The sequence below is a fragment of the Monocercomonoides exilis genome (genome assembly GCF_001643675.1).
Source record: "Monocercomonoides exilis strain PA203 chromosome Unknown scaffold9-1957334, whole genome shotgun sequence".
Lineage (NCBI taxonomy): Eukaryota > Preaxostyla > Oxymonadida > Polymastigidae > Monocercomonoides > Monocercomonoides exilis.
In genome coordinates, this window is record NW_027150554.1 from 637005 (window position 1) to 655744 (window position 18740).

Below are 18740 nucleotides of genomic sequence, written 5' to 3' on the forward strand. Positions count from 1 at the left end.
AATTTGAAAGTCTGAAAACAGTTTTAAAATTACTTTATGTAAAGTTATCAAACTTTATTCAGCCCGCCTCCGAAATAGTTTTCCCATAAAGTACATAAACAACAGATTCCAGCAGCGACAACTCTTTTGAAGACAGAAGTTCTGTGTCTAAAAAAAGCCAAAAAAAAAAAAAAAATAAACAAATAATATAAAAACAAAAAGCTTTGATATTAATATTTGATGTTCAGGAAAAAAAAACGCATTTCTTATTTTTCTGAGCAGTGAAGTTGCTCAGAAGCAATATTAGTTGCATAAGTAAGAGGATGTGAGAAAATATCCTTTCTGCCTTCTTTTTCGTTCTTTTCCGTTTTGCAAAGATTTTCTTCTCCGCCATCTCTTTTCATTGTTGAACTGCCCAATAGAACCGATTCTTCATTTTTAGTCTCCGTTTCTGATTGGCGATGGTGGTGTATTTTACGAGGCATAAGCGTTCCATTTATTCTTCTGTGGTTCCGAGCCGAGCGTTTGCGAAGAAGTTTGAGTGTCTCTTGAAGGGAATGCATTTCATTCTCTTCAGAATCAACAAGTTTCGCCTGCGGAGCCGAGCTGCTGCTCATTTCTTTACTTCCAAAACTTTCAATAGTTTTGACTTTTGAATTCTCACTTTCTATTAGTGTCTTGCTGTCATCTTCTTTGTCCTTCATTTGCTGCAGCTGCAGTTGTTGCATTTGACTTGCTTCGTATTCGTGTGAGGAATGCCGAGTGTTGTGATATTTCATTCGAAAACTTTTCTTTGCTTCGTTCTTTCCCTTCTGAGTTCGTTTCCCTTCTTCCTCATCGAAATAGCTTTCGAATTCTCCGCTTTCAACTGCAGGATGATTGATTGCTTTTCCATAAGATTTCTTCGCAGTTTTCCTATTGGCGATTTTGTGTTGTCCAAACACTGGCAGCAATCTTTCTCTTTCATCAACCAGCATAACACGACTGCTTTTGGCTTTCTGCGTCTGCGCTGGCTTATCCGATGCCCCTCTCCTCTTCGCCATTTGCGCCGCTGTGCTGCTTCCAGAAGGCTGCGGCTCGTACTTCGCATTCATTTGCTCAATCTTCTTCTTCATTTCTTCCAGTTGTTGGGCGTGCTTTCTCGTTGCGGCATTCACTTTTTTCCTTCGGCGAGAATATTTCCCTTCATAAAATTCTTCATCATCATCGCTTGTTTCATCAGAACTTGGATGGCGTTTATCATCGTATGCTTCTTCTTCATCTTCTTCTTCTTCACCTTTGTTGATTGAATCCTCGTCGTATTCATCTTCTTCATTGCCACTTTCTGATATAACGGCATCTGAGTCGTTCTTGTCATCAGTTGACTCTGTTGATGGCTCCAGAAGAGCTGCTAACTCTTCTTCGTCCAAATCTTCGTATTTTTCCTTTTTCTTCTTCAAAGAAGACTTCGAATTTTTCTTCAGTTTCTGTCCTGAAATGTTCTTCGATTGCTTATTTGGTTAGCTTTTTTTCTTCTTTGATTCTTTATTTTCTGGAGACATGACACGCTCCAAATTTGCACTGCTATCTTTTAAATTAGAACTATGATCTTTTGGAGAATTATCTGATTGCTCTTCACCAACTTCCCTTTCGTGAGCATCTTCTTCAGATTGGCAAAATACACACTTCCATCCCATTCTAGGTAAGAATTGTAATCCAACACATAGCTTGTGAAACACTTCAAACTATTTTAACCTAACTTTTTGAAAATTAATAATATACCTCTGTTGCATCTAATTTTCGCTTGAGTAAAATACAAAAAAGAATTTGCTTTTCATTTTACATAATTATTTATTCATTGATCAAATATTTTTCTGAAAAAGTTTTGAAAGTGTTTCTTTTTGATAATTATTGAGAAAAAAGTCATTTTTTCTTATATTAACTATGAGTTTTATCATATTTGCTCGAATTTTCGCCAACTTTTAACATCCGAAAAATTTCAATGCAGATTAATGATTTCGAAAATAATGTCCCATATACATAAGCAACCCATGACTATATCACTGTGATTCTCTTTAACTGCCCGAAGTACCTGAACAGTGATTCGGATAATCTCTACAAATTCCTTGTCCCATAATACGCACGAGTCAAAAAGAAGAAAAAACACAATGAGCCATCTCCTGATAATATGCACTTCTTTCATTTCTCTTCCTCTTTTCTCTTCTTTTCTCTCCAAATTCACGCATTTTGTCAGCTTTTCCAGTTCTCTTGCAGCCTCTCTCGCAAATAGCAGCTCATCCAAAATAACCTCTTTCAAACTTTTATCTGATAATCTTTCTATCAAAAAATGCCAAGCTGATTGATAGGCAAGTCTTGTCAAATTGTGATGTTCCTGATGATATTTTATGATTTCTTTGATTCTATTTAAATACAGCTTTTTCTTAATGTTCTAACAAAAAAAGACAAAAAAAAAAATCAAAAATGATATTGAAATGTTCATACGTAATACCCACTATTGCTCAAAGCCAGCAACGCCATTTCAACTTCATGCTTAACTTTATCGCTTTCTTCTTTGTTCGTTGCAACTTTCAGAAGGCAAGGCACACAAACAGAAAGTAATTCTTTTAAAAGATCTTCGTTATGCAGCATGAGATAGTCTTCGCAAAGATCAACAAGAAGCTTTTCATCCTTTCCTTCATTTTTCTCATTTTCATTAATAATTATCTCTTCAATTCTTCCGTTCAATGAAGATTTCTCAAAGCTTTGAATGAAAATTCTCTTCAGCCTGGTGCAATATCCAATGTGTTTCAACAACAGAATGACACTTCCAAAATTCAATTTCTTTTCATCTATCATTTTAAGAATTTTGTCGACAGTTCTTCTGTTAAAATGGATAAAAAGTCGCTTCTGTCCATTCCATCAATTATTTTATTCATTTCAATGAATTTCTGTTTCTGCTCTTCCTCATCGCAATCTTCCAGTTCGCAAAACAATTCTTCAAAAACAATGAAATTGGAAAAAATGCAATGAACAAGAATTCACTTGCAATAACAATTGCAAGCTATTGAACATTTTTGTGTTGTCTGTCTCCTGCATCATTTTCTTTTTTTAAAAAAATTTGTTCAAGAAAGCAATAATATTTCAGCCATTCACATTAGACCTATTTTAGTTAGAATCAATAAATTCAAATATGTTAACTCAATTTCAATTACCTTCAACTTATCCAAATTTGCTTAATCTAATTCGAATTCCCTTAAACTTTTTTTTGGTTAAAAGGGCATTTTTATGATCAACACAAAATGATCGCAAGTTTTTGTTTTTGTGCATTTTTCACTCACTTTGAATGAAAACTGAACAAAAGATTATGGCTCATCATTAAAAAGAAATGTGTGTGATCAATTTTTAAAAATTTTTGAGTTTTTTCTATCAATTTTACTTTAATGTGACTTTTTTTATTATTGATGTATTCTCTTTCACATACACTAGCTTTGCATATTGCAACATGTTTTGGATGTTCCATTTTAGCTTTTAAAAAGATTCAAATTGTATTTTCTTAAATTTTATCACATTTTGCAATATTTTCATTTCAACTTCAATTTTTATTGGCTATGAAATAACAAAGAATGAAAATGAAGTTTTTGTATAAAAAATTTTTTCTGAAAAATAAAACAAAATAAAAAATCTTATAATTCTAAAAATTCTTTTTCCTTTTTTTAAAAAAAAAAAAAGAAATGAGAGAGAAATTTGGAGAATGTTTATTTAAATAAATGATAAAGATGATAAAAGCCTTCATGTGGATATTTGAATACAGTGATTGTTATTTTGTTTGACTATGATTTTCATTGGATGAGAAAGAAGAAGATCGTGCCCGAGATAAGTTTGAATCTGAAGATGCAGAAGAATCTGATTGTTGAGAAAATAAATGATGAGTTGAAATCAATTGCAAAGACGAAATTGGAGTATTTAACTGTGGTTGAGGAGAAATTGCCGTTTCATTCAGTGAAGCCTGAGAAGAATATTGTGTATTTATTAGGGGCAAAGGGGAATTCAATAAAAACTGATTAGATGAAGTCGACTTCCGCAAACGAGTTGATTCCCATTGATCTGGAAGAAACCAAGAAAAAGGGCAACTTCTTGTATCATCATCGTTTATTCTTTCTATTTCTTTCAATTTATCTTCATTTCTTTCAGAATTATTGAAATTGACAGTTTTTCTTTTTTCTTTTTCTTTTTCTTTTTCTTTTTCTTCAGAAGTTGAATCATCATCTATTTCTATTTCTTCTCTTTCTTCTAATTCCAATAATGAATGTTTTTGTTTTTTCTCTTGATCTGGATGCTTGGAAAATCGTTTGCAGTATGGGTCATTTGATTCTGTTGATTCTTCTAAAAATGATAAATAATGGAAATATGAAAGTGAAAAAATGTTCTTTTCATGCTCAAAAGAACAATATGGGTGTAAAAACAAAAACAAACCAATTCTTTGGATTGACTTTGAATATTCAAAAGTTGAATTCTCATTTGCAAGATTAAGTTTTTTTCTTTGTCTTTCTATATACTGCTCGTTCGCTTTCTTTTTCGCTTCCTTTTTTTGATAAAATTGAGTGTGAAGTTCGTTAATAATCAACTCGTTTGCATCGCAATCTGATTTCGTTAAAGGATTGTGTAAAATGTGAAAATTGGTTAAACAAACTGAAACAATAAAAAAATCTTCAACTGTTTTAATATCCATAGGCCAATTTCTTCTGAACACAGTAAATAAAGTCTTTAATCGTCCAGAAAACCTTTCTACAATAACCCTGTGCTTCGATAGATATGGTGTTCCTTGGGGTTTTGTAATAATAGCTCCCAATTCTGCTTTTGCTCCCATATAGGCCGAGTCTGCCATGATTTTGGAACCTTTGAGATGTTGAGAGAAGGTTGGATAGTGATTTTTGAATATTTCATAGTCATGAACGCTTCCTGGGTAAAAATCACTGATTGTGCTGGCTAATCCGTTCTTTGGGTTGACCCCAATTTCAACTTTAACACAGTAAGAATGATGTTTTCCACTAAAAAATTTCATTCCATCTGCCAATTTTCCACTTGGCCTGTTAATAGGCACAATTGTGCAATCCAAAATTAGACCAACCTCTTGCAACTCTTTGATTCTATCTTTACGAAAAATCAAAAGTAAATTAACAAGTGTATCTTTAAAGTTTCCAACGATGCTGTGTAATAACTGCGTAACTGAGCTATGTGATTTGTAAAATGGATAAGTCAAAAGTTCTGTCATTGATGTTGAGCCCAAATGAAGGAAATTGAGTAAAATAAAAAGTTGTTCGTCAATATTTTGAATTGCCTTTTGCTTTCCACGATGTTGAGGTAACTCGTAATCAAGAAGAAGAAGCAACATATCAAATTCTGTTCTTGTGAAACCTGTCAAGCTGAAAAATCCGTGAATGGGATCTTCGCTTTTTTGACAAGCTTTTTCTATTAAGGAATTTTTTTTCTCTTCCGGAGTTATTGGCGTGTGCGTTGGAAGCGTTATTCTTTTTTCTGCACGCTCAAGAACCTCCAAAAAATTCAATCGTTCCATGACAAATATTTATTTGCAAAATTTCAATTGATCTTACACCATTTTTTGTTCAATCAAATTTATGATCGACAAACCAGCATTTGAAGTTTTGAAATTGATTGAGTCATTTTGAAAAAGAATTTGTTTTATCGCATTTTTATCAAACTTATTTCAATTTTGTTCCACTTTTTCTAATTGAAAAAATATATTTAAAATAGGTCTATTGAACGAGCACATGTTTAAATAAATGAAATAGTTGAAAAATAATATCTTTAAAACAGGAATAAAAAGATGTGCATCCATACGTCCCCTTTTCTGAAAAATCTTTGACAAGTGACAAAAAAGAAAACAGATGTTCAATAGTTTCAATTTTATTGTAATGGAAGCCATTGATCAATAGTTTTGAAAAAAATAAAATTTGATGATATGAAAATTTAATTAAACCAAAATTTAAGACATTTAAAAAATCATGCGAAAACAATATTTTGTTCAATTTTTTTATAATTTTTGAAAATGCCAATTGATAAAAATGTTGTGGAGATTATAAGTAATTGTTTTCCTCTTAAAAAGCGCTTTAACCTTCATGTTTGGTTGTTATTATGAAATCAATGCATTCTTGGGATGTTCAGAAGTATGGACTTTGTTTCACATGTGTTCATAAAATATTAGCAGTTTATGTCTTTTCTGAATAAAAAGATGTGAGATGAAATGAATGATCTTCAAAAGAACATAAGTGGGAAAGCCTTCAACTCCTTTATTAACTGCACTTTTCCCCGATAATCATCAAAGGATTCTTTTTCACATAAAGGTTTCTGCTTTAACTTATCATATTGGATTCCTCCTGATAAATCTGTTAATATAATCCAACAAATCACGATTATCTTTTCTTTTCTTTATTTTCCTCTTTTTCATATATTTAAGAAATGAATCTTCTTAAAAATTTTGGACAATCCATTGATTTTGTTTTGAAAAGGAAAACGATTCTGGATTATTTTATGAAAAAATGAACATCTGTTAATCCTTTTCTCAATGAAAGAAAATTGAATGAGTTGTTCAAATACCTCTCAATGGTTAATAGAAAGAATCAGCGAACGTCGATGCTTTATTCGAGTTGACAGATGTGAAAAACAATCTGGAAGCATTTTCCGAACTGTTATCAAGAAGAAACAATCAAATGACTGAAATAAAATGGCAAAATATATTTCTTTCGAAGTTCATTTTTCTTCTTGAAATAAAAGCTTTTATAAAACATATCATTGCTGTTTTTTTGTCTTCAATTTGTTTCTATGCAAAAATAAAAATAAAAATAAAAATAAAAAACTTGGTTGGATTATCTAAAACACTGTCAAACACAAAACGTTTTCAATCATTCCATGCTCCTTTCATAATCGAAGATATTGGATGCACAGTGAAATGAATCGGAAAGATCTTCAAATCCTCTTTCCTCAAACAAGTCGATAATCCTTCTCTTTTGCATCTTCTGCCTTTCCTTCTCGTTTCCATCGTTGATTTTCTCTCTCACTCTGTATGAAAGTGAAACATTGAACTCCAAACAGCAATGTGTTATCTCATTATCCAAAGTTTGCTGATAAAGTTTCTCCATCACGTAATCAACAGCACCTCCACTTATCAAAATGTCGACATCATCTGTCGAGCAAAATAAAATTCTTTCAAAAAGATCGATGAATCTTCTATACGTACCTCTGCTGTTTCCCTCTGCCGTCATGCTCAGTCCCACAAGGCATCTGACCAATTCATCCCATCCTTCCCCACTCAAATCACTGTAATGAAAGCATGTGCGAAGCGTTCTGCATCATCTCTTGATTATGAGCTTTTCTTTTCTTCCTTTTCTTCCTTTTGCTTTCTTTCCCTTTCTCTTCTTCTTCTTCTCCCAGCAAACACAACTTTTCAATTCTTTCAATTCCCTCACAGCCTCTCTCGCAAAAAATGCACCAAAGAATTTTCCACTTTTTGTCTCCCAATCCAAATCTGCATTCCCAACAAAATAATCCCATGCCAATTGGCAGGCAAAGTGAGTTAGATTGCGATGCACAAGATTATGCTTTATGATTTCTGTGATCTCGTTAAGAAACAGACAATCCTTCTCTTCCTGTTAGAAAAATGAAATGTTCAGTAATTAATAATTAACAAAGAAATTTCATCATACATGGTTTTTGACAATATTTCCTAGAGCTATCAATGCCATTTCAACATCTTTATGAGCTTCTTCGCTTTCCTCGTTGTTCAACGCATCTCTCAGAAGGAGAGGAACACATATTGAAATCACTTTTGGTGAGAAGTTGCAACTAAGAGAAATATAGCATTTGCATAGATTAGCCAAAAGATTTTCATCTTTTCTTTCTTTTTTCTCATTTTCGTCAATCATCATCTTTCTTATTCGTTTACTCAATGATGATTCCAAAAATCCATTTGCCCATTCACTTTTCAACGCTTTCCAATATCCAACATGCTTCAACAGCAAGATTGCATTCCCCATTGACAGTTTCTCTTCCTCAATCATTTGGTGAATTTTGTTGAACAATTCTTCTGAAAATACAGACTCAAATTTATCCTTATTCATTTCTTCCATTTGTTCATTCATTTCTTCGATTTTCTGTTTCTGTTCAATTTCATCGCAATCTTCAAGTCCTTCAAATAATTCTTGAATGAAAAAAAAAATGCAATAAAATATGAAGTCAACTGTAACAACGATTGCACGCCAGTGAATTTTTCTGTGAGTTCCATATCCTGCAATTTTTGAAAAGCGTCACATTCAGAATGAAGCACCAAATTGCCAATTTATTTGAATTCGAATATGCAGGATGGAAGAAATCAGCGAAAAGCAAAAACTCAAAACAGCCAAGAAAATAACCGCATCCAGACCATCCTATTTCCTGCAAATATCTTTTGCAAACGACGAAAGAGAAAATTGACACTTTATCCAATTCGGTTTACTGCAATGGATGTTTTGATCAAACCTTTTTAAAAGAATAAGAATTCTAATTTAAAAAAGGAGGATTGAAGGAAAAATATTTTCAACAAAATAAGCTATCTTTTTTGTCTATATTTGAAAAATCGAAGAATTAAACATTATTGATAAATGGATATTATTTAAATCATTTTGCATTTTGAGGCAAAAGTAGATACAACAACGAAAATGCGAAATGTTTGCTTGTAATTCGCTGTATCTTTTTTTATTTCAATTCAATTTGAAGATATTTACATCCGCTATCTTTTTCAGACCCGGGAATTTGACATTTTTTTTCAAATGGGCAGTCTTCGCTTTTCAGAGCAGAAAAAGTCTGACTGTGAGTGTTGGGCCAACGTGCATATGTTTAACATATTGGAGGAGCATTTGATTCTGTTAATCTTTCGGAGAAACATGATTGAATTGAAAAGATTATTAAAGCGTTTCTTTTTATCGAAAAGTCAGAAATAGACTTCTTTGAGGGCGAAAAGACTGTTGGAAAGGACGTTTGGTGAATCCTCTTGCGAAACTGTGGAAAATTTGTGGAATAATTATTTTCTGTTGGAGGATAACAAGCATTGATTACAAAACAATATGTATATAAACATATTTTGAAGGTTTGCAGTTATTTTTTGTTAACGTTGCATAATTTTATTGTTTTTGCTGTTGAAAGAATAAGAAACCTATTTATTTTGTGAGAAAAGAAGAAAAATAATGAATTGGCAGAAAAGGAAAGTGAAGGATGGACAAAACGTATATGTTGAAGGAGAAGTAGTTGCAAGAACTTATGGTATTGGATTTAGACGAAGAATTATTTTTGGAAGAAAGACGAGTTGAGTGAAAAAAGTGAACAAAAAATGGAAAATGAGGAAAGAGTGAAACAGAAAATGAGATTATCATATGATTCCTATTTTTAATTTTTGAGATGGAGAGGGTTTTACAAAATGTGAAAAGGAGTTAGAGGTTTTTATTCGCTAGATGATATTCAAAATGGAAAAAGAAGAGTATTTCTTTTTGCTTCTCTTTTGTTGTTTGAAGAAATTTCTCTTCACAATTCTCGACTTTCAATCATTTTATTCAATTCATTTGTATATAATCATCTTCTTCCTCTTTTCAAAACAACAACATCATATCACACAACTTCCTATCGTTGTTTCTATTCTTATCATCCTTGTTTATTTTTTTATTTATTCACATCTGCATAGTGGATTATTGGAGAAAAGAAGGAAAGAAGAAATCTATTGTCAATCCATTTCGATTTCCATGTAAATATTTTCTACGGATAATGAAATGTCGAGCTGAATGTTTCCAACTGTAGAATTAATGGATGTAGAATTAAAGAAGAAAGACTTCATGTTGGACGAAGATAACAAATCTTGAAAATAGACAAAACAAAATTGCTTCATCTTCGAAAGGAAGAGAAAGAGTACCAATTTGAATATCTTGTATATCATCGAAAATGAATGGGAATGTCTCAACAATTGTTTTTTTAATTATCTTCCTTCATGCTTGCTTATACGATATTGCAGACGAACTTCATTCAGATATCAACAAAAGTTAGATTGATTGGATTTTTTTAAATATTTCAATTAGCATTGCCGTTCACAATGCTTGAAACTCGCAGCGTATGTTGGAGCAAAAGATTTATTGGCAAATTTCCACCGATATAATTCTTTTTATTGGGTACAACAGAATTCTAATATGATTTAATGCAACTTAAGTCGAATTTTCTTTCAAAACAGACATCGTTAACGAACTCGACATTGAATGGAAAAGGGATTTTGTGGAAAAATAAATGCATTTAATCAAAATATATATTTTATCAATTTCATCCAAAAGATTATCTTTTTTAAAAAAAATTATCCAACCATTATAAAATTTTTTGATTTGAGATTTCAAATTTTTGTGCGAGTTTTTTGCAGCTCAGAAATAGTATTCACAGGGATACACTTTTGTGGCAACATAAAAGAGCTCATTTATGGAGTTTAACATGATTAAGGAAAGCACTAGCATGGAAAATATTGATCAAAGTGATGATTATTGCAATTTAACTTCTTCTTGTGATAAGGCTGATATCAATGAACAAAACCATAATACTATGAATATCCCTTATGTATGTTATTGAAGAATTACATTGTTATAGATTTTTATCATTTATTTTTGTTTCAAAACAATTTCAACAAACAATACATGATTTTCTGATAATTTACTTTCAATATGATTTGTTTTATATCGTAGTCTGCTGATGATAGTGAAAACATTGCAACTTCATTTAGAAATATTGCACTGACAGGAACAGGATTGAAGGGAGGACAGCAAAGTCCTCAGATGTCAAAATCTCCTCATCTTCCCTTTGAATCAATACTTCAATCAGCTGAAATAATACCAGAAGTACAGGATCATAATAGTAAATCTTCCTCCCCCATATCGAAATCTTATCGTCATTCAACATTATATGAAACACCAAAGCAATCACAATCAAATGCACTTTTGACAACGAGATCATCACAGATGCCGACAAACAAAACAACTTTGATGGAATATGAATTATCCCCCACTGACCCCTTTGACACAAAGCCTTTTTGCGCCTACAGATCTTTACAAGAATTTACAAATAATCAAGCGACTTCTGAAACTGCTTCTGACATTTCACCTTTCAGAGCATCCTTTTCACCTTCACCAAGCCCTATTCATGGACGTCGTTATGTAGAACAATCAGTTGCTGCATTTTATGATACTGAACATACAGGCCAATCATCAGAGCCAGCAGGTTCCATGCTGCCAGATGTTGTTGGTACACCATTTAAACAAATCACATCAAATGAAACAATGAAAAATGAGTCGTTGAAAGAAGATCATTCAGAAAAAATAACATTGTTTCCTTCATTTGAAATGCAACGCACTCCCGACGAGGCAAAGAGGAAAGAAGATGAAATCTTTTCTTCGAGCGACGAAGCATTAAATCAAAAACTGTTGACAGATCGAGCAATTGAAGATAATTCCTTTTTGGATCTTTCATCAAATGACATTCATTCACCGTTGTTCGATGATGATTCGATGCTTTTCTCTTCACAGGAAAATGATGCGCCGACATTCGGCTCTTCTGATTTCGACTCAGGTTTTCCCGAGTCAGAGAAATTCGAATACGCTTTTTCGAGTCGCATTGGCTTTGATAGAAACAAGATAAAGCACGAAAACTACAATGACATGGATCTCAATCCGTTGCAGGCTCATTATTTAACTTCTTCATCTCACGACCAGGCAGGAACTGCGCCTGCTGATGATCTGAAATTTGAAGATGATATTCTATTTTCTCAATTAGCAAACAGAAAAATATATTCGATAGAAACTCCTCAATCGGAGTCACATTCATTGTCAGGTTCAACATTTTCTTCTTCTTCTTCTTCTTCTTCTTTTTCTCCTTCGCGTACTTCTTCAACAACAGAAAATGCATCATCACCCACGGCAATTAACAAAAAATTAGGAACGTCTCCACATGAGAAAACACATTTCTTGTCTCACTACAGCGATTTGCTCTCCTTTTCTGACAGCAAAACGAATGTGAATGACCCAATCAACGCACTTACTTCGCCATTTCATTCTTCTTCCACATCTTCGCTCGCATTGCCAAGGTATTTTGGAGCAACATCTTCAAGCCAGTCACAAAGACCATCAAGCACAAACTCCCCGGTCAGTTCAGAAACAAATAACGGCTCGATTTCTCTTTTAATTTCAATGGCACAATTTGACAATTTTGAAAACAAAGCGTTTCAAAGTCCGTTGACAACTCCATCTCTTTCTCCACGCTCTGTTTGCGGATCAAGAAGAAGGAAGTTTATACAAGAACAGACCAACTCAGAAACGAATCAGAGGACGAGAAATGCATCGCCTGCAGTTGTCTCCAGCTCTGATGAATCTCCTTCTTTTTCATCGCGCACTTTCAGCACACACAGATATCTGACATCTTTATCTCCAACAGCTTCGCAATCATCATCATCTACCACTTCTTCTTCAGCAATATCTTCATTTGACACTGAACGGGACCAACTACACCAGCAGATGCTCACCAATCAGTTTGATTTTTTTGCCTCTTCTCGTCCTGATTCGCCTTTTGCTGCTGTAAAGACTGAGGCAAATTCTTTGCTATCTTCGAACATGAACGCTGAATTTCAAAATACCAATTCACGTCCACATACACCTTCATCTGCAAGCAATCCATTTGTTTCTCTTTCGCCTTCTCAAAAATTGAAAGAAGCTTATCATCAGCTGCAAAACAACGATGTTAAACGGATATCACCTCGAAAAATAAGCGGAAAATTTACTAAGAATTTAGGAGAAATGCGATTTGAAGGCTTTGTTGCTGATAATGAGCTCGACACCTCAGCAAATGATGCTGAAGAATTGTACCAGAAGGAAACTGAAAGAGGAGACGAAATGAATATAATGGAGACTCCTCCATCACCTTCATCTGCGATGGGGAAAACAACATGCCAACGAAATCTAAATTCTTTTTCAGTCAAAATGCAAATGAAATTCACAGAAAAAACTGAGAAGCAACTTTCACAATTGAACGATTCAGGAAATAATTATGCGCTGTCTGATGCAAATTGCGATAAACAAAGTGGATACAATGAAGCACGAAAAAGTGAATTTAAGCTGCAGCAAAAATGTTTTGATTCTCCGGGCAACGAAATCAGCGACGATGGAACAAACGGCACATTTGAGAAATTGGAAGAACTGAACGAAACCAATGAGCAAATTTACAGCAATCAAAGCGAGTCATTTAAAAAGAACAATCAGAATACAGAAGAAGATGATTTGATGTATCCTCAGAAACAACTTCAACGTGGATACACAAATTATCACCCATTTTCAGGAGAACATCTCTGGAATGATCAAAATGCAGCTGTTAAAAGTTATCCACAAACTTGTACATCTCATGATTCTTTATCCACTTCATTTTCTCAGTCCAGGTCCACAGTCAATCAGAAGCAATCTGCTTTGAGCAGTCCATCTCACACTTCCGCTGAGCACACTTCACGAACATCACATCAGCAATCCACATCAAAACGTATCACAACATCAGCCACCTCATCAGCTTCTCCTTTGTCTTCCTCTCCTTCTCATTCGAATTCTCCAACTTCTTCTTCTTCCTTTTCTCACTCTTTAAACAACTCACCTCACTCACGCAGAACATACACATCCAACGACCTTTCGCAAAATGCCATCAAAAAGCCTCGCGGGCGTCCCAAAGGTGCACTTGGACAGAGGAAGAAGAGGATGAAGAAGCGTCTGATAACAGAATGCCGCTCCAGCGACCCGAATCGTGCTGCTCTGGCCAGCACTTTGCTGACCAAACTGCTGAATGGAGAGCATGTCGAAGCTAACTTTGTCTATCATAAGCACAGCCGAAACCCAATTTCCTCTTTATCTACAGCTCAGATGGCATTCGAAGAACACAATTCTGGAAATGAAAGCAATGCCGAAAGGAAAAATATGGATGAGAACGGAGAACAATCCGAAGAGCATATTTTTGGCGCAGATGGAACAGAAGGAGAAGATGAAGATGAAGAGGAAGGAGAAGGAGAGGAAGAAAAGGATTGGATAAAACAAGAAGAGGCTAACGCATCGCACAACTCGAATAATGACAGCAACAACATCAATGAAAGCGAAGACCAAAAAGCAAAAATGAGCAATCAAACTGCGAAAGTTCAGAAATCAGATGCAACACCCTGCAAAAGCGCACATCCACAAGTCCATTCAGCAACAACAGCTGCAACATCCTCCAATTTGCTTCAAAGCCCTTCTCTTTCTTCTTCTCTTGAAGCATATGCTTCTTCACCGACAAAAAGCATCAACGCGTCTGAAGACGACGAAATGTCCTGGCTGCAGTCAGATAGCGAGGCAGATAAACGGTCTGAACTTGGTTCGCCGACTGATGAGTCGCGAAGGCGGACGCGTGTTCTTGTTCCACGAGAACACAGGCCACCTTCGCGAGACAGTGAGTTTGTCACTTTCTTTTCTACAAGAGCGAAAAGGGCACCAAATTCGACCCAGCAAATCAGTGTAGAAAAATCAGCAGCGTCAAAAACTCATTCAGAATTCACTGCATCAACACCTTCTTCGATTCTTTCTCCGCTGAAAGAAGACAGAACAAAAGATGAAATATCAAAAGGTTCATTTGACAGTTTTGGTTTCAATACTGCTGGGAAATCGATATTCTCACAAAAACGTTCAAACAAAAATTCAAAAAAATCGAAGAGATCATGCAAAAATCGAACAAAGTCTTCAAAAATAGCACAGCAAGTTGCAATCAGCCATCTTCAAACGAGTTTTCAGCAAGATAGATTTCAGTTACCATCTTCAATTACATCTGGAATTTCTTCACTATCAACGAAATTGAATGAATCTTGCCTTTATTCAGACAAACATTCAGGAGTCAAGCAAATGGAAAAGAAACAACATTCATCGAATTATTCAACAAGATCGCAAAAGTTATCAACGCCTCAGCTATCTGAGGAAATGATTGATGACAAATATGATACAAAAGACAAATTCGGAATAAAATTGCATGGAATAGAGAAAAACTTCAACCACAACAACGGCAAATCAACGAGAATAACTGCTTTTGAGCATTCTGGTTTCAACAACAGCGATTATGATGATTCAAGCAGCTTAGATTTCTCGACTGACGATGATTTGGACTCAGACTCGAGTTTTGATGAAGAAGAAGATCTGAGACTGGATTATAATGCTGTTTTGGAAGCATTCAAAAGATCAAAAAATGAGAAAGAAAATTCCAGAGATCTAAACGTAGAAAACAAAAACTCAAAAATGAAAGAAAGCGAAATTGAAGGAATGGATGAAGATTTTGGATTCAATGAATTTAAATACAATAATGTGAGACGCGAGCAGCACAATGTTGATCACGGAAAGGCTTCAACAAAACGAGCAGATTGGATTCACATGGATTCAAGGAGCTTTTCTGAGGACTCAGAATTATCTTCCACAAGCAACGATACAACAAGGAGAGCAAATGCTAAAGGAAAAAAATGCGAAAGAAATAGAATGGAATTTGATAGTCCGACAAGAATTGTGAAAGGAGACCTTACAGTTGAAGAAGAAATGGAGTTGCTTGAAAAGGAAGAGGAGGAGCTGGACAAGCACAGTCATGATAGAAGCAACAATTCATTTGAATTTGAAGAAACAGAAGAAATGAATTCAAATAAACAAGAAAGCAGAAAGCAAAGAGGAAGAGGAAGAGGAAAGGAGGTTTACAGAAATTGGGCAAAACAACCGAACTCAATGAAATATTCCGAGGGTGAAAACTTTGAACAAGATAATTTTGAAGATAGCTCATTTGATGAAAATCTGTTTGACAGCGAATCAACTGATACACAGAACGAAGAAGCCCATGATGGAGGTGAAGAAAGGGAAGAAAGGGAAGAAAGGGAAGAAAGGATGGACGCACCCGGAAAGGGGAAATCAGCAACTTCAGTTGGCTTCTTATCGCCCAAACGCCAGCAACATCCACCTTCTCAGTCGCATTTCCGCCGCTCGACTTCTGCCACACGAGTTGGCTTGAGAGGCAATCAGATGGGCAACTTTTCGTTGGCATCCAGAAATATGCAGATTGGTTCGCACCTTGGAACAGGAAGAGGAAAAGGAATAAGAATGGCAGATGAGTTTGATTGTGACATGCATTCTGAAGAAATAGAAGAAAGAGAATATGAGCCACAGTATTGGAATATCTCCTCTGTTTTTTCTCCACGAAGCAAGAAGAAGCAATCAAAAAGAACACAACAAAAGGATGAAAAGTTGTCCAAAGTTACAAAAGAGAACAGAAAGGATATTTGCAAAATGGAGATAACAGAGAAAGAATCAAGAGAAAGAGGGACAAAGATTACAACAAATGCACAAAGAGATTCCGAAGAAATGTCTTCAACAGCAAAAATTAGTTCAAAGCAAAAGCAAACCAATTCCAAAAGAAAGAATGAAGAAATAAAAGAACAAAGACAACAAACTATCAATCCGAATATGGCTCACCAACATTTACAACAGTTTCAGCAGGCGCTTCCATTGCAAGTTTCACCAAAGTTCTTTGAAGGTGGTTTCTTTCAACTGCAAAAGCCTTCGTGGTTTTCTTCTTCTCCGGACACTTCTGCTTTTGCTTCAACTTCATATACAACTCCAGCCGGAGCATCAATTAGATCAAATCAAATACAAATGATTCCATTCACATCAACTCCTTTATTCACGTTGAACCAAAACAGAAATGGAGAATGCAACGGATCTCTTCCAGAGTGGCTGACACAGCCACTGAAACTGGAGCCGCAACAGATACAAAAATTTGAGGGAATTCAAAAAGAATCCGACAAATTGGAAATTAAACAAGACATCAAACCAGATAATGGAAGCAAAAATTTTGTTGAAGCTGCACACAAAAAAATTTTAACAGCCCAACAACAACAGCAGATGCAGATGCAACTTTGTCAGAGGCAATTAATGTTTTTGCAGCATCAGCAACAACAGCAGCAGTTACAGCAGCAAGCGCAGATTCGTTATCCCTTCCAACCTTCTCGGAAACAATGTACTCCTTCCGAGGTGAACTTTCCTCCTCCGCCTTCGTCTCTTTCTCTTTCTTCTTCTCAGGCGGTGTCAACACAAGAGCAACGCTCAGATATGTCAATTACATCACAGATGACGCATATTCTGCACTCTCATGGGTCAACAATTGAAAGTGGTGTGCTGTCCATTCATACAAGTTCGCAATCAAAAAAGCAGAAAGATGAACAAACTGATATAAAAGAAGCAAATGAAAACAATTATAGTGCTGCAACTTCTTCTTTTCCGTTGCCTTTATCTTCTCATGGAGCTCTGTTACATTCAAATAAAGCAACGTCAACAACTTCAAATAGTTTGGAACAACAACCTTTATCTCAACAACCAAACACCAAGCCATTTCGCTATACAACTTCTCCTCCTCACTTCAGCTCGTTTCCACAAAAGTCTTCTTACACTGCAGCTGCTTCTTCTGCTCCATGCACAAGCTCATTCAGTGTAAAGCCGTTGACTTTCTTTCCATCACCACTCATGTCTTCAGTCAATACAAGCATTAACAATAATCGTTTGCAACCTTCTTCCTCGTCTTGTGCACCTTCTCTTTCATCAACTTCGTTTTTGCGTGCGCCAATTGCTAATGCAACATTGTCGCAACCTTCAATCCCCTTAAGCTCGAAAGCAGCCAACTCTCTTCCTCCTCCTTTATTTAAGCCTCCACTTTCACCATCTTCATTACAATCTTCTTCATTTTCCACTTCTATTCCATATGTTTGTAACTCTTATGGTTCATTGCCTTCAATGTTTCAAGTTTCAACAGCTCCTTCTTCATTCACATCTGGAACTGCTTCTTCATTTTCGCCTTCACAACAACAGCCAATTCAATCGAAAGAACTCATTCCAAAGACTTCGACAAAATCGATAACTTTTGTTGATCCATCTTTGAGATCTGTGTCTTCTCAAATGACTGTTACTCCATCAACCACTGCTTCATTTTCTTCTTCATTGACATCTTTCAATTCTGATTTTGTTCCATCTTCAGCTGCTCCAACTCTAATATTGCAACAATCAGTTTCAAAGCCTTGCTCCATTCAATCATTCATTGCATAAGCTTGTTGGCATGCTTGAAGCAACGAAGGATCGAATTCTTAATTTCAACTTAAAGGATAAGATTTCCATTTGAATAAAAAAATTTTGTTCAAGAATTAAAGAAAACATGTGTTTTTAGTTTTCTTGTTAAAAGAACAAGCGAAACTAGAATTAACTTGTTCACTTTCCTAATTTTTATCATGTGTGAAGTTTAGAATCAACATACAAAAATTGTTGAGTGGATAGAATTTTAAAATTGTTATATTTATAATATAATTATTATTATTTTGTTGAAGAAAATATTTATTATGTTTGTTCATAACAGCTAAAAATAGTCTGTGAAAAAAAAATTATATTTATTAAAAAAAACACAAATCAAATTATACCAAAATATTTGTAATTCCACTTTGCGTTTATTTTTTGTGATAAAAATGGTTCAAACAAAATTTGTAAAGTCTCTTTTTTTTGCAAAGCACACTTAACATGGAAAATGAAATAAGATTATGGAAATAAATGTGTATCACTGAAATCAACTTTCAAGACACAACAGAAAATCTGTCAAAAAAATGAAATACTCAAATTGATTTTAAATGAACAAAAGAGATGCAATAA

General features: G+C 34.7%; 4 protein-coding genes across 4 annotated transcripts; 1 reads left to right on the forward strand and 3 right to left on the reverse strand.

Moving 5' to 3' along the window:
- Positions 1–245: 245 nt before the first annotated feature.
- MONOS_7707 (uncharacterized protein) lies at positions 246–1751 on the reverse strand (the record flags this gene model as incomplete). Its single annotated transcript, XM_067878054.1, has 3 exons — positions 246–1450; positions 1645–1685; positions 1741–1751. 3 exons carry the CDS (start codon positions 1749–1751, stop codon positions 246–248), a joined length of 1257 nt encoding a protein of 418 aa, XP_067732366.1.
- A 5030-nt stretch (positions 1752–6781) lies between these two features.
- MONOS_7708 (uncharacterized protein) lies at positions 6782–7238 on the reverse strand (the record flags this gene model as incomplete). The annotated part of the gene is made up of 2 exons (XM_067878055.1): positions 6782–7159; positions 7214–7238. The coding sequence occupies 2 exons, from the start codon at positions 7236–7238 to the stop codon at positions 6879–6881; spliced, it is 306 nt and encodes a 101-aa protein (XP_067732367.1). The 3' UTR covers positions 6782–6878.
- Positions 7239–7325: 87 nt separating this feature from the next.
- Positions 7326–8114, reverse strand: MONOS_7709 (uncharacterized protein; the record flags this gene model as incomplete). The annotated part of the gene is made up of 2 exons (XM_067878056.1): positions 7326–7622; positions 7680–8114. 2 exons carry the CDS (start codon positions 8112–8114, stop codon positions 7326–7328), a joined length of 732 nt encoding a protein of 243 aa, XP_067732368.1.
- A 2464-nt stretch (positions 8115–10578) lies between these two features.
- MONOS_7710 (uncharacterized protein) lies at positions 10579–18478 on the forward strand (the record flags this gene model as incomplete). Its single annotated transcript, XM_067878058.1, has 2 exons — positions 10579–10593; positions 10719–18478. The coding sequence occupies 2 exons, from the start codon at positions 10579–10581 to the stop codon at positions 18147–18149; spliced, it is 7446 nt and encodes a 2481-aa protein (XP_067732369.1). The 3' UTR covers positions 18150–18478.
- Positions 18479–18740: the final 262 nt, after the last annotated feature.